Source organism: Ahaetulla prasina, chromosome 6 (assembly GCF_028640845.1).
Source record: "Ahaetulla prasina isolate Xishuangbanna chromosome 6, ASM2864084v1, whole genome shotgun sequence".
In the NCBI taxonomy this organism is placed as follows: Eukaryota; Metazoa; Chordata; class Lepidosauria; order Squamata; family Colubridae; genus Ahaetulla; species Ahaetulla prasina.
Window position 1 is genome coordinate 42,348,869 of NC_080544.1, and position 26,751 is coordinate 42,375,619.

The 26,751-nt window shown below is 37.8% G+C and overlaps 1 protein-coding gene across 6 annotated transcripts in view; it reads right to left on the bottom strand.

Annotated features, from left to right (window-relative positions):
* Positions 1–26,751, bottom strand: part of DOCK1 (dedicator of cytokinesis 1) — a 513,270-nt gene that overhangs the window by 14,414 nt on the left and 472,105 nt on the right. For all 6 annotated transcript variants that reach the window (XM_058189019.1, XM_058189020.1, XM_058189022.1 and 3 more), the window contains 3 exons: positions 24,981–25,179; positions 18,825–18,975; positions 12,872–13,017 (listed from right to left, as the gene is read on the bottom strand). In XM_058189019.1, coding sequence (XP_058045002.1) covers positions 12,872–13,017; positions 18,825–18,975; positions 24,981–25,179 — 496 coding nt within the window. The remainder of the gene's footprint in view (positions 1–12,871; positions 13,018–18,824; positions 18,976–24,980; positions 25,180–26,751) is intronic.

Sequence of the window (26,751 nt, forward strand, 5' to 3'; positions counted from 1 at the left end):
AGCTAAAAACATACTTATTTATTCAAGCGGGACTGGCATAATAGTTTGATTTTAAACTGGGGTTTTATTAATATTTTTAAATATTTTAAATTTTAATTTTAATTATCAGCCGTTTCCGTTATTCCGTAATTCGTTTTTAACTGTACATATCTTGTATTTTATTTCTGGCTGTACACCGCCCTGAGTCCTTTGGGAGAAGGGCGGTATAAAAATTTAATAAATAATAATAAATAATATTAATAATAACTGGCATTTTTGTCTACCTATTATTATTTAAGATTTAATCTTCAAATCGATTCACAGTCTGGGACTAGTAACTTAACAGTTCAAGTCCTAACCAAGAACCTAAGAGCTATTAAGGTAATATCTGAGATGTTGATGATGAGATGATATATTCTTTCTTGGTTGACATTCTTTTTTTTTTTTTTTTTTATAAAAAAGTTTTATTTTTACAATCTTATCAAATAATTCATCCAATGTACAGTTATATACAATTAGTCGGGCCTGCCCAGTCACCACCCCCCTTTTTAACCTTCTTCCCTCTTCTACCTTCTTTTACTTTCCAAACCTTCCTCTCCTTCTCTTATCTACCTCCTCTCCTCCCTCCACCCTACACTCTTCTCCCTCTTCTCCCCCTCTTCCTTCCTCTTCTCCTCTTTCCTACCTCCTACTCTCTCTTTTTTCCCTCCCCACCGTTCTAAAATGGCAACTGGTCAGACCCGACCCTACATTAATTATATTTATACATCTTCAATAATCCCTGTACATTAACCATCACTCCATCACTAACCTCAACCCCCCAATTCCCTTCCCCTTTACCCCCCACCCCCCACCCCGACTTCCCAGAACAAAATGCAGGGTATCAAAACTAACAATCATAATCTAAAATAATTCCTAAATTATAATCTCTAGTCTCTCCACGCTTATTCACACTCTCAATTCCCCTCTCCTTCAAAAATATATCTAATACAAATTATTTCCTAAATTTACTCATATGCTATTTGATATTTTTTTATCTGATACTTATTTTGAATATAATCAATCCACATTTTCCATTCTAAAATATATTTCTTGTGTATAGTCTTTCAAGTAAGCAGAGATTTTGCCATTTCTGCCAGATTTGATACTTTAAGAGTCCATTCTTCAATTGTAGGTAATTCTTCTTTCTTACAATATTGAGCAATCAAAAGTCTTGTGGCTGTTATTAAGTTCAGAATCAATTTAGTCTCTATAGCTGTACAATCCATAATTATTCCTAGTAAAAAGAACTGCGGGGTAAACTTAATCTTCTTTTTCAAAATATTCTGCATGATCCACCATACTTTAATCCAAAATGCTTTAACTTTTTTGCAAGTCCACCATATATGATAATAAGTAGCATCTTCACAATCACATCTCCAGCATTTAGCCTGTACATTAGGATACATACATGACAATTTTTTGGGGTCTAAATGCCATCTATAAAACATCTTATAAAAATTTTCTCTCATATTTTGCGCTTGTGTAAATTTAACATTCCTCACCCAAATTCTTTCCCAAGTTTCCAACATTATTGGTTGCTGAAAATTTTGTGCCCACTTAATCATACAATCCTTAACCAAATCAGTCTCTGAATCTATTTCTACTAATACATTATACAACCTCTTAATATGCTGTTGACCTTGATCTCTCATTTGTTTTAACAAATTATCCTCAATTTGCTTAACACCTATTTTTGATCTAATTTCCATCTAGCTTGTAGTTGTCCATATTGGAACCATGTATAATTTTTCCCTTCTTCCCCCATCTTTTCTCTAGATTTTAATTGTAACTCCCCCTTTTCCATACAAAGAAGTTCTTTATAAGTAACTACCTCCATCTTTTGATATATATTTATATTTTCTATCATGTGTCTCAGGTTTGCCCATATTGGAATCTTTCCATCTAATTTGTATTGATATTTCCTCCAAACCCTCAATAATGCATTTCTAATTATATTATTTTTAAATATTTTATCAACTTTCTTATCATATAATAAATAGGCATGCCACCCATATAACAAACCATAACCTTCTATATTCAGAACTCTTTCCTCAGTTAAATTAATCCAATCAGTAATTAATGATAAAACAACTGCTTCATAATACAATTTTAAATTAGGCATTTTAAGACCCCCTTTCCTTATATCCTGCATTACTTTTAATTTTATTCTTGGTTTTTGCCCATCCATACAAATTTACTAATCCCTTTTGCCATTCCTGTAATTTAATATCATTCTTAAACACCGTATCATTTGAAACAAAACAAAACCTGGGCAAAACATTCATTTTATAGCCGCTATTCTTCCCAGCAAAGATAGTTGTAACTTCTTCCAACTCTCCATTTCTTTCCATACCTTCTGCCACAATACCTCATAATTATTTTTGTATAATTTAACATTTGAAGCTGTAATATATATTCCTAAATATTTAACCTTTTTAACGATTTCAAAACCTGAAGTTCTTTCTAACTCTTCTTTTTGTTGTATATTCATATTTTTAGTTATCATCTTTGTCTTTTGCTGATTCACCTTAAATCCAGATACTTTACCATACTGACCAATTATATCTTTTAAACCAGTTACTGAGTATATTGGTTGAGATACAGTAACAACCAGGTCATCTGCAAAAGCTCTTAATCTATAATCTTGATGTTTAACTCTAATTCCCTTTATTCGATCGGAACCACGTATGTTATTCAGAAGAATTTCTAAAGTTAAAATAAAAAGTAATGGGGACAAGGGACATCCCTGTCTCGTCCCTTTCTCAATTTTAAAAGTTTCTGTTAACCCACCATTTACTATTATTTGTGCTGTTTGCTTCTGATATATTGCTTTAATTGCATGGATAAAATAATCCCCAAATTGCATTTTTCTATTACTTTAAACAAAACTGCCAATCCAATCTATCAAAAGCTTTTCAGCATCCAAAAAGGAATGCCGCTGATACTTGGTTGTTTCGTTCCAAATATTCAAGTAAATTTACGATTTGCCTCACATTATATCTCATCTGCCTACCCTTAATAAATCCTGACTGATCATTATGAATTATTTGATTCATCACTGGCATTAATCTATTAGCCAATATCTTGGTAAATATCTTGTAATCAGTATTTAAAAGTGATATAGGCCTATAATTCTCTGCTTTAATACCATCTCGATCTTCCTTCGGTATTAACGAAATAAAGGCTGTCCTCCATGAAGGGGGAACATCTCCTCCCATTTGAATTTTATTAAATAACTCTTTAAGTGGTTCAACCATCTCATTTTGTAAATTTTTATAATAAACAGCTGTGAAACCATCTGTTCCTGGTGCTTTACCGATTTTAAGTTGTTTAATTGCTAAGAAAATTTCCTCTGAAGTAATTAATTGATTCAATTCTTCTCTTTGATTTTCTGTAAGCTCACAAATATTTTGTTGTTGTAAATATCTTTCTATCTCTGTATCATCAACCATATCCCTAGAATATAACTTACTATAATACTCTAAAATGCTTTTTTAATCAAGTTCTTTTGATAAACTTCCTTACCCCTATATTCTATTTTATCAATCGCTCGTGATTTCTGTTTTTTCCTTATTAAATAGGCAAGCCATCTTCCTGGCTTATTGGCATTATTAAACGTATTATGTTTTACATATTGTAAATTAATTGCTACTTGATCTGCCATCAACATATTAAACTGACCTCTCAATATATTTATTGATTCTTTTATTTTACTATTTCCTGGGCTATTTATCAATAATTGTTCTTTCTTTTTAATTTCCTCTTCCAGTTCCTTTTTCTTTTTCTGCAATTTATTTTTGTATTTAATATTCATTTGTATAAGATTTCCTCTCATATAAGCCTTACTGGAGTCCCAAATCATCTCTATAGATGTCTCTTTTTTCATATTCATAATAAAAAATTCTTTCATTTGTTTTTTACATTCATTTACATTTTGTTCATATTTAAACAAATTCTCATTCAACCTCCATGATCTCCTAGCCTCCTTTTCCGATCAAATTCAATCCAAACTGGACTATGATCAGATAAAGTTCTTGAACAAATCTTCGTCTTCTTCACTCTAGAATACAAGTCATTAGTAATCAAAATAAAATCAATCCTCGAAAATGATTGGTGCCTATCAGAAAAGAAGGTAAAATCCCTCTCTTCTGTATTATGTTCTCTCCAAATATCTCTTAATTCCAAGTCCTCCATCATTTCAAAAAAAGCCTTTGGTAATTTCGCCTGACTTGATATCTTCCTTAAACTTTTTGTCTTTTGAGTATCCAACACACCATTCCAATCACCCATTAATATATATGATTTATAATCCCAAAATACTATTCTTTTATGTAAAACTTGACAAAATTTTCTTGTTGTTGATTCGGAGCATAAACTCCTATTAATAATGTCTTCTTTCCCTCCAACAAGAGTTCAATAGCAATGTATCTTCCTTGCTTATCCACCTCAATTAATTTTGCTGATATATCCTTCTTTATATATATAACTAAACCATTTTTTTTCTCCAAAGAGGAGGCAACAAAATGTACTCCCAGTTTTGAATTTATCAAATATTTCTGGTCTAAAGATCTAATATGTGTTTCTTGTAAACAAGTAATGTCATTTTTAAATTGTTTCAAATAATGAAATACTTTCCTTCTCTTCTGCGGTGAATTCAAACCATTAACATTCCAAGATAATAGTTTAATTGCCATTATCGGCCAAAGGAAACTTTTGGAACACTAGCCGCAAATCACATTTTGCTTTAGGCCTTGCTCCTCCCACTGTTTCCGTTGTAGTAGTTGCCAGTTGTTGTTGTGCCTTCATCTCTTGTTCCTTGCGTTTAGCAGCAGCTCTTGTCAGCCTTTGTTCTTTTGAATCTGGACCCGTCATAGGTATTTCCAACACTTGTAATAAATCTTCTTCCATCGCAATCTGTTCTTGAACCTGCTTCACTTCTCTTTCCTTCACTTCAGTCTCCTTTCTTCTAGCATCCAGTGGAGAAAGACTTCCAACTTTTAATGCCTCAACATAAAATTCTCTCGCTTTTCCAACTGTATTGAGACGATGTACTTTCCCTGCATAATATACTATTATACCAGTTGGAATATCCCATCTATATTCAATCTGACGTTTTTTAAGTTCATTCACCAGGAAGGCAAATTCCTTTCTAGCCCTTAACATTTTTGGTGGAATTTCCTTTAATATTAAAATATCCTGACCAGCAATCTGAATCTTCTCCCCCTTATATGAGGCTTGCAAAATCTGATTTCTCACTGTTCTATTTGTAAAATAAATAACAACATCCCTTGGCAACTTTTTTTGCCTTGCTATCCAAGAATTCACACGATATATTTTATCAATTTGATAAGCCACATCTGCTGGACGAGCTGCTAATATCTCAGCAAATACTTCAGAAAAATTTTTCCTTAAATCCTCTTCTTTATTCTCTTTCAGACCACGAATTCTTAGATCTACTTCCTTATTTCTGTTTTGTATCAAAATTATTGCATCATTTGTTTTTCTCATTTTACTGTGGAATTCAGCCATTTTATTATCTAATTTTGAATTATGTTGCTTAATTTCTTCAGCCTCCTCGTTCAATAAAATCACATTATTTGCCAAACTTTGTACTGCAATTACAAATCCTTCCTTAACTTCTTTATTTCCCACTTGAATTTCTGATATCTGCTCTTTCATTTCCAACATCTCCTCAGTTATTACTTTAAATTTTTCTTGCATAAAGTCTTTTAAATTCTCTTGTACCGCCTCTAAGTTCACTGTTCTAGTCTCCACTGTATGAGCTGGAGAGGCACCAGCTGAGAGATTCCAGAGCCCTTTGTTACAGTAGACTTTAATTGTTTGGCTGCCATCTTCTATAAAATTATTTATTTATTTCCAACTTAATATTCAGTTTAAATCTTCTTAACCTCTGAGAAACACAGTCTTTTAAAGCAATATTTAAAAGAAAATCTCTCCTAGATTCTAGGCAGCAAAGAGTTAAAGAGTTGAAGTAGCAAATAACATGCAATTTACCAAGAGCAGACGGCAAGCTGTGAAAGTATCACTTTCGCTTTCCACTCGTTAACTTGTTAACAATTCGCCTCCATTTTCTTGCTGTTTTCAAACTTGTTACAAAGTATCAGGGAATCGGCTTGGCTACTTGCATAAAGTTCTCCCACTTTCGTTCTGTCCGGTATAATCCTTTATTGTCCAAAATAAATCTCGGCGTTTGGTCGTGGTGATTGGTTCCGCCCAAGCAGAAGAATCCTCGGATCTGGAGCTCTTCGGGTTGCTGGAGGGAACTTAACCCTTCAAACCCCTTTTTTTTCAGGGGCTTTAGGGAAATTCAACCTCTGCCCTCAGCTCACCCCCTCCTCTTCTCCCGAAGAGAGGGTTTTTCGAACCGCTGGACAGCAGATTTAAGCTGTCCTAGCGATTCCACAAAATCCAGAGGTTGGTGATCGTAAAGATCACCGCCATCACCTACGGTGCCAAACCGGAAGTCCCCCTTGGTTGACATTCTTAAGTGAAGTATCTTTCCCCCTCTACCTTGCTTGACATTAGAAAGCACGTATCCTTCTTCTTAACCAGGGCTTTCATCTTCCAGCTCTCTATGGCTATCATCATAACTTGTTCTAAAAGCCTCATGGATCTTTTCCTCTGGGAATATTTCTCATCTGTCCTTGCTTGCACAATATCTCTTATCACAGCCCATGCCTCCTTCCCTTGCACAATGTAAGCCTCAATCCATTCCTTACATTGAACTTATATTCCAACTGCATGTTTTCCAAATCATATCCTGCTGGCCCAACTTGCCTCTTTAATTTTCTGAGTTTAACCTGTATATTTTACATGAATTATTCATGGGATGTTCCACAACTTGTAGCAAGAAATGTTCTAACTGACAGGATCACACTTCTTCATCTTTTATATCCTATTATATAGCCTATACTATGTTTTTAAAGTTGTCCATCCAGTCCAAATGTAAAGATATCCTAACTATAAAGAGTCATGAGCTTTAAATTATTTTCAGCAGGGAACTGGTACCTAACGCAAACCTTTTACTGCAGCTCTGTTTCTTGTTTTGATCAGTCGCCTGGTCACTTACATTTTCATTAAAATATCATTTCTGGCCAGTTTTCAAGGTAGCCCATGTGAAATTCACTTCAAGAGTAATGATGGGCTGGGCTTCAAGTTCTCAAAATTTGAACAGTTCAGAAAGGAAATGTATCTGGCATACCAATAATAATTGTATGCAATCACATTTCTTGCCAAGGTGTCAAATCCAGTAACAGCTGGGAACCAAAGCGCATACCTAAATTAAGAACTTTTTCTTTTGTAGTGCAACCTTCTTTACAATAGGTTTCACTTCAATCCTATGTCCTGTTTTATCAACAAAAAATTTATCAATTTTTTTTTTGCTTGGATGTGACTTTTACTTTGTTCTTTGTTTTTCCTCATCCAGTCTATTATTGCTATTAAGACAGGATTTGACACCCTTAGAGTCTTGAATCTGTATGTCAGCACTACACTGAAGTGCTCATTTCAAAGCTCTAAATGATCTTATATACTGCTTCGCTTATCTGCTGCTTCACAATCCTTTACAGCCCTCACTAAGTCACTCTATTGCCCCCAACTCTATTGCCCCCAACAATCTGGGTCCTCATTTTACCAATCTTGGAAGGATGGAAGGCTGTATCAACCTTGAATCAGTCAGAATGTACAACAGAACCACAAAGGGGGAGGAGGCAACCCAGGCAACAGTTTGGACACTGTCAAAAACAGCAGCTTTAATTTAGCAGCAAAAATATCTAACTAAAATATTGGAGACAAAAGGCTGTAAATTAAATACTGTCTTACTGCATTCCAAACTTATACAGCAAAACCTGTGTAAGAGGGAAAACAGGAGGGACAGATCTAAACAACAATTTATTTATTTAAACTGCCTGGATGCTGCATAATTGGCCTTTCGACCCGAAGGCGGAATTAAACAATTTTCCTATCTTTGTTATGAAAAACAAAATCAGAAGCACATATCCTGAAATCCTCCGATTATCTTTCAGCATAACATAAGCCTCATGGCAAATGTGATGGCAAAAATTGGACAGATTATCTGGCCTGTTTCAGCCACGATTCAGGCCAAGATATGGGGGCCGAGTCAACATTGATGACTCGGATGACCTCTGGCGGGAGCAAAATGGGTAGTGCATCCATCCTTGGTCTTCTTGATCTCTCAGTAGCAGCCTTCAATAACATTAATCATTGTATCCTTCTGGACTGGCTTCAAAAGTTGAGGAGGGCAGCAGGTGTTTTGCTAGTTCCTCCTTTCTCTGGGATAAGTTGCATTTTCCCTCCAGATATTAGAATGGTCCTGACCCTGTTGGCCTTTCATAAGGCCTTGAAGACCTGACTAGGTATCTGGCCTGCAGTCCTAAATGTGTGAAGGCACCTGTTTCCTGGTTAGGTTGATACAGATAGATTGGCTGCTATTTCTAGGTGTTGGATTTTTTAAATTTATTTATTTTATTATTTATTTTATTTTATTAGATTTTTATACCGCCCTTCTCCCGAAGGACTCAGGGCGGTGTACAGCCAAATAGTAAAAAACTCACAATATAAACATTAAAACAGAACTAAAACCAAGCATATTACAGGAATGGCTAAGATTTAAAACAATTTAAAAATCCTAAAATTTATAAATAGCCCCAATTAAAAATTAGTAAAACTTTTAAGCCAGTCCCGCTTGAATAAATAGGTGTGTTTTCAGCTCGCGGTGAAAAGTCCGAAGATCAGGCACTTGACGTAAACCAGGGGGAAGTTCGTTCCAAAGTGTAGGAGCTTCGACAGAGAAGGCCCTACCCGTGGGGGCCGCCAGCCGACATTGTTTGGCGGACGGCACCCTGAGAAGGCCCTCTCTGTGTGAGCGTACGGGTCGGTGGGAGACATAAGGTAACAGCAGGCGGTCCCGTAAGTACCCGGGCCCTAAGCCATGGACCGCTTTAAAGGTGGTAACCAAAATCTTGAAGCGCACCCGAAAGACCACAGGAAGCCAGTGCAGACTGCGCAGGATTGGTGTTACTATTACCCACGCAGCTTGTTCTGGACTAGCTGCAGCCTCCGCGTGCACTTCAAGGGCAGCCCCATGTAGAGAGCATTGCAATAATCCAAACGGGAAGTGACAAGAGCATGAGTGACCGTGCATAAGGCATCCCGGTCAAGGAAGGGGCGCAACTGGCGAACCAAGCGTACTTGGTGAAAGGCCCTCCTGGAGACGGCCGCCAAATGATCGTCAAATGACAGCCGCCCATCCAAGAGGACACCCAAGTTGTGCACCCTTTCCATTGGGGCCAATAACTCGCCTCCAACAATCAGCTGCGGCTGCAGCTGGCTGTACCGGGGTGCCGGCATCCACAGCCACTCTGTCTTGGAGGGATTGAGCTTGAGTCTGTTTCTCCCCATCCAGACCCGTACGGCACTTCGACAGCTTCGTTGGGGTGGTCCGGGGTGGAAAAGTACAGCTGCGTGTCATCAGCATACAGATGGTAACTCACCCCGAAACCACTAGTGACCTCACCCAGCGGCTTCATGTAGATGTTGAACAGAAGGGGCGAGAGAATCGACCCCTGAGGCACCCCACAAGTAAGGCACCTTGCGGTCGATCTCTGCCCCCCTGTCAACACCGTCTGCGACTGGTCGGAGAGATAGGAGGAGAACCACCGATAAACGGTGCCTCCCACTCCCAAACTCCCCAACTGGTGCAGCAAGATACCATGGTCGATGGTATCGAAAGCCGCTGAGAGATCTAATAGGACCAGGGCTGAGGAACAACCCCTATCCCTGGCCCTCCAGAGGTCATCCACCAACGCGACCAAAGCTGTCTCCGTACTATGACCGGGCCAGAAGCCGGACTGGAATGGGTCTAGATAGACAGCTTCATCCAGGTACTGGGGAAGCTGCCATGCAACCACACTCTCTACAACCTTCGCCACAAAGCGAAGGTTGGAGACTGGACGGTAATTCCCCAAAATAGCTGGATCCAGGGAAGGCTTCTTGAGGAGGGGTCTCACCACCGCCTCTTTCAAGGCAGCGGGGAAAACCCCTTCCGCCAATGAAGCATTTATAATTCCCCAGAGCCAGCCTCGTGTCACTTCCTGTGTAGCCAGTACTAACCAGGAGGGACACGGGTCCAGTAAACATGTAGTTGCATGTAACCTCCCCAGCAACCTGTCCACGTCCTCGAGAGCCACAGAATCAAACTCATCCCAAACAACCTCAACAAGACGCGTCTCCGTCATCCCACTTGGATCATCGCAATTTTGGTCCAGACTATCCCGAAGCTGAACGATTTTATCGTATAGATAACCGTTAAACTCCTCAGCACGTCCCTGTAAGGGGTCATCCCGTCCCTCCTGATGGAGGAGGGAACGGGTCACCCGAAACAGGGCGGCCGGGCGGTTATCTGCCGATGCAATGAGGGTGGAAACGTAAGAACATTTCGCCTCCCTCGTTGCCACTAGGTAGGTCTTAGTAAAAGATCTCACTAGTGTCCGATCAGCCTCAGAACGGCTAGACCTCCAGGTGCTCTCTAGGCGTCTTCTCCGGCATTTCATCTCCCTCAGCTCCTCGGAAAACCAAGGAGCCAATTGAGATCTACGCCGGGTCAGAGGCCGCAAAGGCACGACACGGTCCAAAGCCCCAGCCACGGCCCGTTCCCAGGCCGGAACTAGTTCTTCAGTCGTGCCGTGGGCAAGATCCTCAGGAAATGGCCCAAGCTCCATCAGGAACCTATCAGGATCCATCAGGCATCTGGGACGGAACCAACGCATTGGCTCCATCTCCCTGTGGTGATGAGCGGCGGTCCGAAAGTCCAGGCGAAGGAGAAAATGGTCTGACTATGACACCGGTTCTGTCACTAAATCTCCTAATTCCAGATCATTAATCCACTGTCCAGAGATAAAAATCAGATCTAGTGTGCCTCCCCCCCGTGTGTGTAGGGCCATCAATTACTTGAATCAGGTCCGTGGCCATCATGGAAGCCTGGAACTCCTGAGCCACCGTTGATGACAAGCCGGCTGATGGCAAGTTGAAATCCCCCATGACCAAAAGTCTGGGAATCTCAACTGCCACCCCGGCAAGCACCTCCAGTAGCTCAGGTAGGGCTGTAGTCACGCAGCAAGGAGCCAGGTATGTGATCAACAGACCCATCTGATTCCTATGGCCCCACTTCACAAGGAGGGATTCACAACCAGCTATCTGAGGCACAGTGGACTCCCTCGGCTCTAGGCTTTCTTTAATCACAACCGCCACCCCCCCACCCCTACCTTGGGCCCTTGGCTGATGGAATGCACGGAAACCCGGAGGGCACAGTTCAACCAGGGGTACACCCCCCTCTGTGCCCAATCAGGTCTCCATAATGCCCGTAAAGTCCGCGGACTCCCTCTGGATAAGGTCACAAATCAAGGGAGCCTTATTAGCCACGGACCGGGCATTGCACAGCATCAGCCGAAGACCCAAGCTCTGAGGGTCTTGGCCATCCGGGGAACAGGTAAGGACTGAGGGGCCGGAGCACGTGATTGCTTTTAAACATCGAGCACGTGCTCCCAAAGAACGATACGGCCCCTTGCCTCCACCATATCTGCCTCTCCCACTTACCGTACAGATGGAATAACACTCTACGCTCTGAACATCCCCCTCCCCCCCTGTCTCCGGACCAGATGGAATAGTGCCGTGAGCACGCACCAGGACTGGACATACCCTCCCTGACGGGCTTCTCCCCCTACCCGTCAATCCCCTCCCCCCCATTAAAAACCCTTATTTAAAAACCTATTAAAAAAAACCCAAAGATTCTTCTTCGATGCTTGTTTGCCTCCCAAAGTCATTGGTTTGTGATGGGAAAATTGAATAAATAAATATAATATTAGATTGCACTACTTTATTAGCATACATATCACAGTATCCACAATAAAATCCCTTGTTTGTTTAAATAATGGTTCCTGACCTACTCTCTGACACTCCCATAGGGTCAAAATGCCATTTCTCCCATTTCTTTTGCTGAGCTGAGTTACAGCAGAATCTGAAGGGGAAGTAGGCCTTCTGGGTGCTTGTTATCTTAGCTAAAAAAATCAACTTCCCTCCCTGGAAAGAAGAAGCAGGAGAAGTTGGTCATTTGTTGTCAGCTCTCAAGTCTCTGTAGATTTGTGGAACTGGAAGAACAGAAGCCTTTCTCTCTCCTTTCTCCTGCTAGAAGGAAGGGAAGTGAATGTTTTGGGTGCCAAGTCTCTTTCCAGAAGCTAAATTAATGGAGGCACTCTGGATTTTGTATTGTGAAATAATTTTCCTCGCAATTGTTTCCAGATGGCATTTCCTTACGTTGCCACAAATCATCTCACAATATTTTCAGGCAGTCTGGAAGCTTCAGGAGGAAAGAAAGATGGATAACAGCAGTTCTACAAGCTCTATTTTGTTGACAAATGGACATAGGGAACACCCATATACCCTGTTCTCCACTATATTAGTATACTGATATTACCCATATTTATCATGTTTTATTATCTGTCAAATGTAATAATTTTACCATCAAAATATTTTGAGGCTGACAATTCAGCTTGTTTGCATGCTTTGGTCTAACATGGAAAAAAATGTTAACTGTGCCTATGTGTCAGAATATAATGAATAGCTTCTAATTACAAACAGCAATATTTTCACTCAATTATTTTGACAAAATTGCATGTTCCAAAAACAAAATATGCGATCAAATTGCTGGCCTTAAGATTGATCTTTAATTTGTTTCTGTGTATTACCCTATAAAAGTAATATTTCACCAAGCCAATAAATACTATGTAGACTTACTTCTAGCAACGGTACTTACCCTTTGAGGTACAGGGGGGGAAGTGGCAGTGCTAATAGATTCATGGCTCTCCATGACATTTCCATAATCTGCCAGGCCGCCTTTCAGAGGTAATGGTGGAGGAATGTCCATCATTTCCAAATTATTCATGCCATTTAGTTCTGAATCTGAAAATAAGGATGCAGTTAATGCAACGGATTATTCACATTCACAGCTAATCTATATTATGAAATAAGAAAACACTTTTTTTAGTTTCACAAATTTCTCCCAATATCTCTTATTTGAAAAATGAGAGAGTAGCAACAAGAAACATCCAACAGCATAAAGAGTCTTTTTCTCGTAATATGTAATTGCTAATCAAGTTGATCTCTATTTTTGCTCAGAACACATTAGAAATTATAATATATGTCCTTGATTGTGACAAGTATTATAATGTGTAAGCACTATAATTTGGTGGGTGCCAGAAAGATGCGAAGTTGAAAGGCTTCTTCATACATAAATTCAAGGTTAAATTCAACAGAAATAAACAGTGCACTTGTAATGTTATGGTTGCTTTATCACATCCATAATAACCAGAAATGTCAAGACTCCTGCTGAATGATCATAAAGCTGGGAGACTAATCAGCTTTTCTTAAAAGATATTTGATACTGTAGAGTTAGCCATTACTAATCTTTGCTCCCTTTCCAACAAACCATTCTTAATCAAAGTTGAAGTTGTGTCCCATTGCTCCTTCTTTGACAGAGATGGTTAATATCTGTATCTCATCAGGTGGAAAAATTAGGAGCATCCATACTGCAAACGATCCTTCAATAACAAAAATGCATCATCTGAGATGGGAATTTCTAGATATTAATTTACAATATCAATGATTAAATCTTGGATGATGTATGAGAAGTGGTCTACAAACGCTTTTACATAGTATTGTTATAAATACTATTATGAGGAAAGAATAGTAAACCATCTCTTATACTTTTTTACCTATTATTCCTTAGTCACTGATTATAAATGATTCAGTATTTTAATTTTTTCCCCTAGGATAAACACAATTTAAAAGGACTCTTCCCACAAACAATTTAAAGAACTTGTAACTTTGTAACTATATAATTTTACTAAAATGTTAGAAAATGACTGTAATGTTACATGAGGTAAATAGCTATGAGTGGTCTTTGTTTCACAACCAAAACTGAGCCCTAAGCGAATCAGTTGATAAGTGAGTTTTGCTCCATTTTACAACCTTTCTTGCGACAGTTGTAAGTGAATCACTGCAGTTGTTAAGTTAGTAATATGGGTATTATGGAAATCCAGTTTCTCCATTGACTTTGTTTGTCAGAAGGCTGCAAAGGGTGATCATATGATCCGGGACACTGCAACCATCGTAAGTATGAGTCAGTTGCCAAGTGGCTAAATTTTGATCATATGAGCATGGGGATGCTGTAACAATTATAAGCATGAAAAACAGTCATGAGTCACTTTTTTCAGTGACGTTGTAACTTTGAATAATCGCTAAACAAACTCTTGTAAGTCAAGAACTACTTGTATTGCACAGCTTCAGGTATCATGAGGAACAATGAATAGATTGCAATATCATTGTAGATATATTCTTTTTGGGCTTTTTAAAAAATTGACAGAAGTTTGTTAAAATCTTTAATTCCAAATAAGGCAACATTCTGTACATACAATATGAAATGTGCGTTACAGGTTCTTGTAAATGAGGCCCTAGAGATGTTACAGATCCAACTTCAAATTAGATTACAATAGTCTTTTAGCCTATTGTACCTCACAAGGTAGTTAGAAGGAAGAAACAGGGATAGGAAAGAATCACATACACTGCCATGAACTCTTTGGAAAGGGGATCAGGTATATGTAGTTAAAGGGAAAAAATGTCTTTCACCTGACTACTATTTCATTTTTATTTTCTACCTCAGAAAAGTAGTAAAAATAAACTTCCTGAATTTATGTTGGGAACCTGCACCATCGAGAAACAGCCCATCAGACTTTAGCTTCATGCATGTGAAATACATCTATCTCAAACCTTTTAAAGCTTTACACTTGCAGACAACTGCCTTTCTGCAGTATTAAAAGACAGGAACTGATTGTGAGAAGTAGACAGCCCATTAAAGAGATGAAATCTCAGTCATCAGATGAGGAAACTGCACCTAACTAGTTCCAAGGGTACCTAGAAGTGGATTCCATATCTAATAAGCAAACAATTTATCTCAGCTTGGTCTGTGCTGCCAGGGGATTCTGGAAATTGTAGACTGCTCTGCAATACTGAATAAGGCAACAGTGACTTTTATAGTTTCAGCCAGCTTGGAATTGAGTTCCATATACTCTTGCCACACAATCTCCAGCTGGCCCAAGGCAATATACTCTATTGTTTTTTCCCCAAATGGGGCAATTTTAAAACTAACTTTCTAATCTTCCTGACACATATTTTATTCTTTAATTTTCTTTCTTTTGGGACATTGCAACTTTTCACACGGTCAAAATAATCCTTGCAACTGGGCCTGTTTTTTTGTGTTCATGTAGCTCAGTAATGAGACTGCCATGACTTAGCTCCTTTGTTCTTGCTTATTAATAAAAGAATAGAACCCTTATTGGGTACAAGAGAAATTGTAAATCTCCCTATCAGAAAAGGAGCAAAAACAAACTATAAGTGAAGTAAAGAATTCAGAAGTCTTTAGATAAAAAAGTATACCGATATTAAGATGCATCCTTTATATCTCATCAAACAGTTTAGAATTATGATTGTTGGTGCGTCTGTTTAGTAAAAAGGAATCATACTCTTTAATATTTCAACAGACTGTCAATCTATTTAGCAAATGTTAACTTCTTTAAGAAATTGTATATACTAATTACTAAATTAAGAACTTGTTTTACTGCTTTACAGTGGTCATTTTATCTTCCCTAATTTCTGTTAGGAAATCTGTATTTCTACACAAGTAATTTTTAATGGTCAAATCCTGGTAATGGCTAGTGCCAGGAAAAAGTGGACAAAAACTATTTTACCTACCTATTTCTACTGTAAGTTTTGCTACAATCACTTCCTTTTTTCCAGACTCTTCCATTTCCCTCTCCTCCTCCCAGCCCCCTCCATCTTCTCTACTGAGCTGCCTTCCAGGGAACAGATTGCTCTGTCAGAAGTGATCACCAACTGAAGATTTCCTGACTTAGTTCCTGTGCTTATTTTTGCTATTCTCACTTTTTTCCTTGTTAAAAGTCAAAACTGATCACTTGGAAAGGACTTTCCCCCCATTCCTTCTATTTCTCTATTTAAGCTCCTTCCATTTGCATGAAATAAGGCTACCTAAAATGAGGTTCTTGGGCTACAAATTACCTGCCCTTTTTTAGATAACAATTGAATGGATCAGGAACCTGCCATAGACCCTCTTTCCCATATATTATTTACTTCCTCTCTAATAAGTGTTTATTTATTGATTTATATTAAGCAAATACTGTATATATAGCAACATGTGTTAATCAAGAAACTTGGGCAGGTAACCAAAAAACAAGCAAACAAGGCTACCCTTAACAATTCTGTAAAGCATAAAAACCAAACACACATAAAGGTCTCCACTAACATCCCTACCACAGTGCCTGGAAGAATAGCCAAATATTCAAGGCCATCTAAATCTCAAGGTGAAACTGTTTCATAGAATAGAATAGAATAGAATAGAATAGAATAGAATAGAATAGAATAGAATTTTATTGGCCAAGTGTGATTGGATACACAAGGAATTTGTCTTGGTGCATATGCTCTCAGTGTACATAAAAGAAAAGATACATTCATCAAGGTCCATCATTTACAACACAACTGATGGTCAATATATCAATATAAATCATAAGGATTGCCAGCAACAAGTTATAGTCATACAGTCATAAGTGGAAAGAGATTGGTGATGGGAACTATGAGACGATTAATAGTAGTGCAGATTCAGTAAATAGTTTGACAGTGTTGATGGAATTATTTGTTTAGCGGAGTGATGGCCTTCGGGAAAAAACTGTTCTTGTGTCTAGTTGTTCTAGTGTGCAGTGCTCTATAGCATCGTTTTGAGGGTAGGAGTTGAAACAATTTATGTCCAGGATGCGAGGGGTCTGTAAATATTTTCACGGCCCTCTTCTTGATTCGTGCAGTATACAGGTCCTCAATGGAAGGCAGGTTGGTAGCAATTATTTTTTCTGCAGTTCTAATTATCCTCTGAAGTTTGTGTCTTTCTTGTTGGGTTGCAGAACCGAACCAGACCGTTATAGAGGTGCAAATGACAGACTCAATATTTCCTCTGTAGAACTGAATCAGCAGCTCCTTGGGCAGTTTGAGCTTACTGAGTTGGCGCAGAAAGAACATTCTTTGTTGTCCTTTTTTGATGATGTTTTTGATGTTAGCTGTCCATTTTAGATCTTGCAATATGATAGAACCTAGAAATTTGAAGGTTTCTACTGTTGATACTGTGTTGTCTAGTATTGTGAGAGGTGGAAGTGTGGAGGGGTTTCTCCTAAAGTCTACCACCATTTCTACGGTTTTGAGTGTGTTCAGTTCCAGATTGTTTTGGTTGTTTAGTCGTTCGACCTCTCATTTATATGCGGATTCGTCATTGTCTCGAATGAGACCAATCACTGTTGTGTCATCTGCGAACTTCAGTAGCTTAACAGATGGATCATTGGAGATGCAGTCATTGGTATACAGAGAGAAGAGAAGTGGGGAGAGCACACAGCCTTGGGGGGCCCCTGTGCTAATTGTACAGGTATTGGCAAGTGTATAGGACAAGTGCCCTGACAGAAAGTTTCTCCAAGCAAGTTTGCTTCACAAGAGGGAGCCAGAGCATACCCACCCTGACAGATATAGTGGAATGAGATAAAGCTACTGGAGATGTGAGTAATCATGCCATGTGTGGCTTTAGAGATCACAACCAGCACTTCAAATTGCCCACAAAAAAAATTCTCTTAGCTGTGGTGATACGTAGGTGGAGAGGGCGCCATGACTCAGCAGGTAAAGACAATGAGCTTGTCAGCTGGAAAGCTGACAGACCAGGTTCGAGACCCGTGTCCAACGTGACGAGGTGAGCTCCCATTTACTTGCCCACCTAGCAGTTTGAAAACATGCAAATGTGAGTAGATAAATAGGTACCACTTCAGTGGGAAGGTAACAGTGATCCACGTGCCTTAGCATACAGTCATGCTGGTCACATGACAATGGAAATGCTGGCTCCTTTGGCTAAGAAACAGAGATGAACAGCGCCCCCTAGAGTCGGACACGATTCTAAAAGGGAAACCTTTACCTTTACTTTTACATGGGTATATATGGTGCACCCCAACTTCATGCCCTGCTGAATTTTTGAAGGTAGTGAAAGTGAAGTTCCAAAAGCTTTTCAAGGGTAGCCCTATGAAAGTGCATTGCAACAATACAACTGTGAAGTATTTAAAACATGAATGACTGTGAGTGGTAACACCCAAACTAGGAATGGTTAAACCTGGCACATAAGAAGGATTTATGCAAAATACCTCCTGGCTACAGCTGCCATTTGCTTCCCAGCCATGAACCTGGAAAGACTTCCAAATTGCATACCAGCTGTAAATAGGGAAATGTTATCCAGGCAGAATTAACAGTAAAAGGTCTCTAGATTTAGGGTGCTAAAACTCATAGCCCCCCAGTCTTGGTAGGATTCAGCTGAAGCTTCTTTCCCATCCAGAACTACACAGCCTCTAGGCAATGGGAAAGGACTTTGGCAGCATGGCCTGGGCAGAGATATACAATATGATGATACATAATCTTATGCAAATAGATGACCATTCCCGGAGGCTTCGTGTAGATATTAAGTAGGAACAGGGAGACAGTTGTGGCATCTCTCAAAGCAGATGCACGATGCAATTATTTCTTTTCAACCCAAGGTCAATATGAGTGTGCCCCTGATGGAAATATTCTATACATTTGTTTATTAAAATAATACATCTAGACATAAAATATTTTAGACTTACTGGGCTGTAAAGTGAAAGAAAGCTTGGTTCTTGGAGTGATTGGTGGAGGAATACTTTGAGGAGGTGGCAACGGGGAAACAGATAATCGTTTTTCACTTCCCATAACATTAATAACTTGGCTCTTTGGTCTTTGTGGTCTCAATGGGCTGATCTGATTGGGAAGAAAAAGAGAATGTTAGACCAATTTGAAGTATATTTTACCCTAAAAATGAAAAAAACAGTGGTCCACAACATATTGTTAAACTATAGTTCTTAGCATCACTTACTACTGGTCATGATGGTTGATAAGAGTTGTAATTCAGTAATATCTAGTAGGCCAAATTACATACTACATTTGCCAAGAAATACAATAAAAACTAATTTGATCTTAGAGCATAGCTGTTGGATATAAGAGAGAAAACATGAATTTATGAGCTGTCAATATTGTGATAAGTGTGTTCCAATATGTACATCATAATTTCATAATGATAAGAAAAGAAGTTTTTCTCTCAAGGCAGCATTATTCAGTCAAATTAATAAAATAGCATTAATAAAAGGACCTTGGTGTGTCCTTTTCCAAAGATAAAGTGATAGATTTTTCTCTAGTTTTTTTGGGATAATAAAATGTTCCTTACAACTAACAGATTAAAAGATAGATGAGGATGAAAAATATTTCTATAATGATTCTAATCTTTATGCTGCAATCATCAACATCTTAATGTTGAGTTTTCTCATTCAGGCCACTAAACCACATACTCTTGACTAGTATTTTTAGTTATTGTTGGAACATCATACCGGTTGTACTGAATTATCTGTCTTAGCCTGTTAGGGAAACTATAGAGCTAATAAGAGTTAGATAGCGACTGATATACAGTGGAAATGCACTTATAATTTATCATGTTTCTTAGGGTAAAACAGTGATACTGCATTTTTTCCCCTGTTACTGAAAGCCAAAGATATGTTGAACTGGGAGCACTCAGAAAGCAGCGTTATCACTTTCAGGAAGTATTTATCCCCCTTGCTTCCAAATTCCATTTCAGAACATCTTCCTGTACATCTACTGTCCCTAAATATCTATGCTTATGCAGGTCTTTTGCGATTATTTTTCAATAAAATATAGAAAGCCACTATAACTGTTTTTATACCATAAATTATATACTTAAAACTCCAATCTTTTTCAGCAGAAAAGATGCAATCCACCACAAGTGGTAGTTAAATAGAGTTATTTGCTTGCACACTTCTCAAGCTAAATAATTTCAGTAGATACTTAAATACAATTAAGCGGTTTTTAAAAATTTTAAACCATGCTTTCTAATAGAAGAGATTGATCTGCAAACTGTTAGAATCAACAACTATCTCTCATCCTCTGGAGAAGAAAATTGAGAAAAAAAGATTTGCTCTTTGATTATATGTGTATCCCCCTCCTCCTGATTGTCAGGTATAGAGAAATGGCAGACAAGATAATTAATACATCTTATCTGCATAAGATTAATATTTTTAGGAAGAGCTGTTTTAAAAAATTATAGCAATATCTGTATTAAAAATAGTATATTGTAAAATAAATTGCTGCCCTATACAGTTAATACAGAATTGTCATGAACTGAGATTCAGATGACTCTGAAGCTGAAGAAGCTGTTTCAGCTGAATTAGTGGAATGTCAAGCTCAGGAGATATCAAGGTAGAAATCCCTTGAGGCTGATCAAACACAGGCATCATCAGAACAGTTGAAGCAGTCAGATGATGACTTAAATATGCAAAATATATGAAGAATGTGTAGTATAAAATGGCTACTATAAATAGGGAACTGTTTCTTCTGTTACTTTTATTTGGTGAAGCTCAAGCTAGAGAAATCGTTGCTTGCAACAAAATTAATCAAAAGAAGCAGATTTTTATGAAGTCGTTCAAGATCTGGAATACCAGAATTATTTTCAATTTCCCAGTAAAATTATAGTATGCATTTTGTGGGTGGGTGTTTACGCTTGGACTTTTTGAAATGCAAATTCATGGCCAATTTGATTATTACCTCTTTGATCTCCCTTTTCATCATTAGCTTGATTCATAGTTTATATTAAGTCAAAGTTTATTTAGTAAAATATCACAATTTTCTAAATGTGTATAATTATTAAATTCATATCATATGTTAAACTCTGAACAAGTAAGTTACATAATGTGCAATATGGGAACTCAACCTATGTTTCACGAGAGAGAGATATTAACTTTATCAAATAGTTTTAGCTTCTGTGACCAGTACCTGTACTGAGACTCCTAAATATTGTGAGTATTAGCCTTTGGAGCTTGCAAGAGTACTGAATCTGTTATAACTCTAGAATGCAACAGCAAAAATAGCAAGGGACTATCATGTTAGCCCTGTAAAACTTGACTAAGTTACCCATTTGTTTCTGAGTGCACTCCAAAGCCTCGGAAGATACATTTAAAGTCTTAAAAAATTAGGTTCAAGATACTTCACAGAATGCTTACGTCATTGTCATTCTGCATGTGTCCTAGGTTTTCATTGTACAGCTATCCTCTATCAATCTGACGCTGCCATAGTCAGTAGAAAAATGGGAAAGGGAAATTCTGGCTTATCTGGAGAGACTGGACTGGCAGCTTCCTCAATGGCCTTTGTTAAAAAATTCAGGTCTTTTTAAATAAGAAATATAAATGTAATTTAAATAATAATTTTAGCTGCCATTTTGACTATGCTTTTACTGTGATTTTTTTCTTTTAGCTCCTTTATTAATTTTATTGAATGTAACCATTTTTAATTATTGTGAATTAAATCAAATTAAGCACTATTTAATTGGATAATAATAATAGTAATTTATTAAACTTGTATGCTGCCCAACTCTCAATGACTCCAGGAGTCTCACAACTTTTACACACCCACACACACAGACACGTGTGTGTGTGTGTGTGTGTGTGTGTGTGTGTGTGTGTGTGAATCATTTACAATACAGTTGCTGCAACACTGCAGGAAATGCCTGTCTATTGAAAAATACATCATCACTATGATATGCGTGAATACAACTACATAAAGGTAATGAATAATTTCCACACATCTGTAGCTTGAAAAGGAAGGTAAAGGGAAAGATGCATACAATTTATCATGTTTATAACATATATATATGTTTATATATATATATATATAATATATGTTTATATATATATATATATAATTATAATTATATATAAAATTATATATATATAAAAATATGTTCAGTGGAACTGGTAGTAAAGATAATTAGTACCCACCTATATTTTATTTATTTATATATATATATATATATATATGTAGGTCTTTGGTTATTCGGGTTTTCTCCCGCGTAAAATTGGAAGTGTCTTGGCAACGTTTCGACGAAGTCTCATTTGTCATCTTCAGGCTTCAGCTTCGTGTTTCTGGGAGCAATGTGTGATTGCAGCTGTTTCTTCCTTTTTAATTGCTAGTGGGGGTTTGAACTGATTGGGTGGGAGCTTGACTGTGCTCTGATTGGATGGGGTTTTCTTTGTGCTCTGATTGGATGGGGGTGTGTCCTGTTTGGGTGGGGGCTTGGTTGTGCTCAGATTAGTCTGAGTTGCAGGGGGATTTGAGCTGGTGAGCTGCATTGCTGTTGTTTGGCTTCGTGTTCGTGTTCGTGCTACATCTTCATAGTGGGTGTCAGTCTGCTGCATGTATGGATTGGAGGGGTTTGAAATGGCTAATGTTGCAGCTGCGGTCTGGCTTCTGGTCCTTGGTCATGCTTCATGATCGGTGTGGGTTTGGGTCTGCTTTCTGGGTGGATGTGTGGTGGTGACATCCTGTGTGGACCTCGTGAGAAAAGGGAGATTTTACGTGGGAGAAAACCCGAATAACCAAAGACCTACATACAAACACCCACGAAAACCTCAGAAAACATATATATATATATTTATATTTATTAAAGGTGAGTTCTACTTACCTTTACTACCAGTTCGCAATGGGATCGCCATTAAACTGAATGGCTAAATGGGAAATTTCATTTTTTATCTCTCTAATTTAGAACTGTCTAGTTCAGAACTATCATACTACCTCCAACTATGTAAATCCACACCAGCTGTAAATGTAATACAGCTGTTTTCTATTTCAGCATGTAGAAATAAAGTAACCAACATTTGTTTTATTTATTGGTTTTACGGTTGTTGTATGCTGTCCAGAATTGCTTATGATGGATGACCATATAAATCTTGTACATAAATAAAGCCTTTCATACCAATTAGCATGAACAGAGAAAATTTTCCTAGATTATCTAATCTGCTATATAATGAAAATTTGAATTTAAGAACTATTGTCAAGAAAAACACATGTTGATGTCCATGCAATCACTTGAATTCAAGGGACTCTATTAAAACGCTAATAAACACTAAGGACTACGATCAATACTATGTGAAGAGGTTTCTGATAGCACAGCAGGACTTCTGTCACTTTCCTCTTTCCCTCTAGTACTGTGTGCCTAAACCACAACCTGGCTTTGGAAGATTTCCTGTCTCTTCAAAAGAAAGGAGGAATCCTTTCCCTGGCCAAATGACATCCATCAGTAGAATGGTCTCAAAGCACCAGAGTAATGATGCTTTTCTTTACCCTAATGGCTTTGCAATGTATTTTACCCAAAGACTGAAGGCTTTAAGAAGGAAAAAGGAAAGAGTTGGTACTTCTACATTCTCAAGGTATCTTACACTTTATTAATGGCATTAGTTTGGTTGATATGTTTGTTATTTATGTTATTAAGAGTAATACAACACAACACAACATTTCACTTAGTTTTACCCTTGGTTAACTCTAAGGTTTAGGCTCCCTATTTCTGCAACACACTACTGGTCTCTTAGTAGTATACAGAAGGATACCCTAGAATAGATGAGAGCACATTCTAGTAATGCATCCATTATAGTTTTCCCCAAAACTAGAATTGACATGAAAAAAAATTGAGATTTTCCTAGCATAGAATGTGTGACAATCTTCCTAAAGGATACATATGTTTATAATTGTATTAATCTAGAGGCAACTGTGCATTTAAAACATGGAGAGTATATGGTATATTACACTTCCCCTCATTTGCTTATTTTTGTGTATTGTATGCATGAGATATCATGCCTTTTATCCTCTCCCCCCATATAGAAAACTAAAAAAACTTAAACAATACAATATTTAAATGAACCAGCAGGTAATTTTGGAAACAATAAGGCATAAGCCTAAATGCAGTGGTATGGGGCTTCTTGATATTTATGATTTTTTCCCTACTTCTTCAGTAAGGCCTCTAGGCAGAGCACAGATATCACTAATAAAATAGTTGCAGAAACATCACAAATAGAGTCGTCTCGCTCACTGCCATCCAGTCCAGATTTGACAAGGCCCTCACCAGCTGACCCAAGAGCATGGATTAGGAAGATACATTAAAAACTCCAAGATCCCTTCCAACTCTGTTATTCTGTTGTCCTTTACTATTTAACTCCCAAATCTCATGATGAATTGTAAACCCAGATTAATGTAAAAAATATCTACTGTACCACAAAGAAGCATAGCAATTATCCAGTTTGGTATTTTTAAAGATTCTGTGCTGGTTTCTCTAAACAGTAGACAAGGAGCAGTAGATAACAGCAGACAAACAGTAGACAAAACTGTATAACTGAAAAATAATTGTTTACGATAGTTAGATGTAAGAGTAATTTCTTTTTGTTCTCTCACACCCCTATATGGATAGAGATAATTGGAGATTCTTTTGACTGTGCTTAACATACCTCCTTTAAAGACTGAATATAATTTATGATCATTTTAAGATTATGGTAGGCCTGGAAAAACTTATTGGATACTGATTAATCTCCACTCCCTGAATTCTCTTTAAGATGGCACAGTATAGGATTAAAAATACATATGGGGATAAAGCTGCATAATTTTCCAAATAGCACATGGGATGCGCTATCTGATCACTTGGCTAAATGATCTAGAGAAGAGGCTTCTTCAAGCGAATATACTAATTATTCTGCTTCCTCTCTGTTGCACTCACAAGGATTTATAAGTTTTGAGATATTCAAATCAGTCCTAAATGATACAAACTCTTTAGTGATGTCAGATTTTAAGAGTATAACCCCCCTTCCAGCATTTTGACAGATTGAATTCTGATATGCACAAGTTATTTTTTAAATAAAGTATGAGTAAATTATAATTACAGTTTCTGAAAGTATTACTGCTTCAGACTGCTGCAGAGGAATATCAGTTGATTTCAATTCTTTCTCAAATATTTCTTGGTGCTTGCTGTTTCTCTTTTCTTTCTTCTTTTCTTTCTTATCTTTATCTGAGTCATCTTTATCCAACTTATCTTGTGATCGAGAATGCATCTTCTTTGGCAGAAGGGGCTCAAGCACAAACCTAAACAATATTATTTATTTTTTTTAATACGCAGTTAGTACCATGAAAGCACAGCTCTTTCAGCATATTCATTCTACTTCAATCAAACAAGGAAACGTGCAAAAACATGTTTGTTTACAGATACGTACTATATGGAAACATGCATTTAGAGATTTTCATTCTCTAGGATTATTTTTCAAAACAGTTTACAATTCAATATTGCATTTTGTAAATCAAAGAACATTGGAAGGTCTTCTTAGTAAAACTGCAGCTGATGACATCAATCATCATTATACATGTTCCCTGTGGCTACTTATTCTTAAGGAACCCAATCACATGCTAATAACACCTATATGGAACTGTAGTTTATAGTTGCTAGCAGGGGTTGAAATGCTCCCGGTTCGGACCGGATCGCCCGAGCTGGTAGCGATGGTGGCAGGTAGTTTGGAGAACTGGGAATCTGTTTTTCCTCCCAGCAGGTTTCCATAAAGCTTCCCTGAAGCCTGATGGGAGGGAAAATGGACCCCCCCCCCCGTTTTTTGGTTTAGCTATCAGGAAAGCCTGCTGGGAGGAAAAATGGGGTGTGTGGGGAGGGTTCGTTTTTGAGAGAGAGAGAGAGAGAGAGAAAGAAAGAAAGGAAGGAAGGAAGCAGGGAAGGAAGGAAGGAAGGAAGGAAGGAAGGAAGGGGTACAAACCTGGCACTAGACGCAGCTTCAGGGGATAATCCAGGGTTGGAAGCGACCTGGAGGTCATCTAGTCCAACCCTGCTCCAGCAAGACATTGCTAGTGAGTTTCTGTCTTTTGATCCCCCAGTCACATAGCCACGCCCACACAGTCACATGACCTCCCCACCAAGCCATACCCACCAAGCCACGCCCACAGAACCAGTAGATTTCACCCCTGGTTGCTAGTATCACAGGATGTACTCATATTGTCTGCTTTTTAAGGAAAGCAATCACACTGTAGTAATTGTGGGGAAATTCCTGCTCCAGATTAAGGCATAACAGAACTTTCTTGCCAAAAAATATTTCTCTGCTATCTATTTGCAGCAAAATGCAAATAGGCATGCTTGCCTCCCCAAAGAATAGCCAGTTTAAACATACTTTTGCTAATGCACAAGTATCATAACCGGTTCCATTTTTTAAAAATTCTGTGTACTTTTACATGCCAAGATAAAGAACATTTCAAAAGCTATTTATAAAGCTAAAGTAAATACTACTGGTAAATGCCTATTTTATTATGTAAACAATGGCAAGAATTAGAGATAAAGGGTCTGGGTCAAAATCTTGCATTCTACCAATACATAGGTAATTACTTCTACTTCCTCTGTGCAATGGGACAGGGATCATGGTGTATGCAACATCAAAGTGATAAAACAAAACAAACAAAACTAGTACAAAAACTCATCTAACCATTTAATATTTTAACATTAAATAGTTAGGGAAATTTTAAATATTTTAATTTTAAATATTTTAAATATTAATATTTAATATTTTAGATAAAAAGAGGCTGATAAGAATCTTCCGAGCTAAATATCTTTTTGCTCTGTCTAGCTATAAGACTGATTTTCAATTTGCCTGGTTTTATGAAATA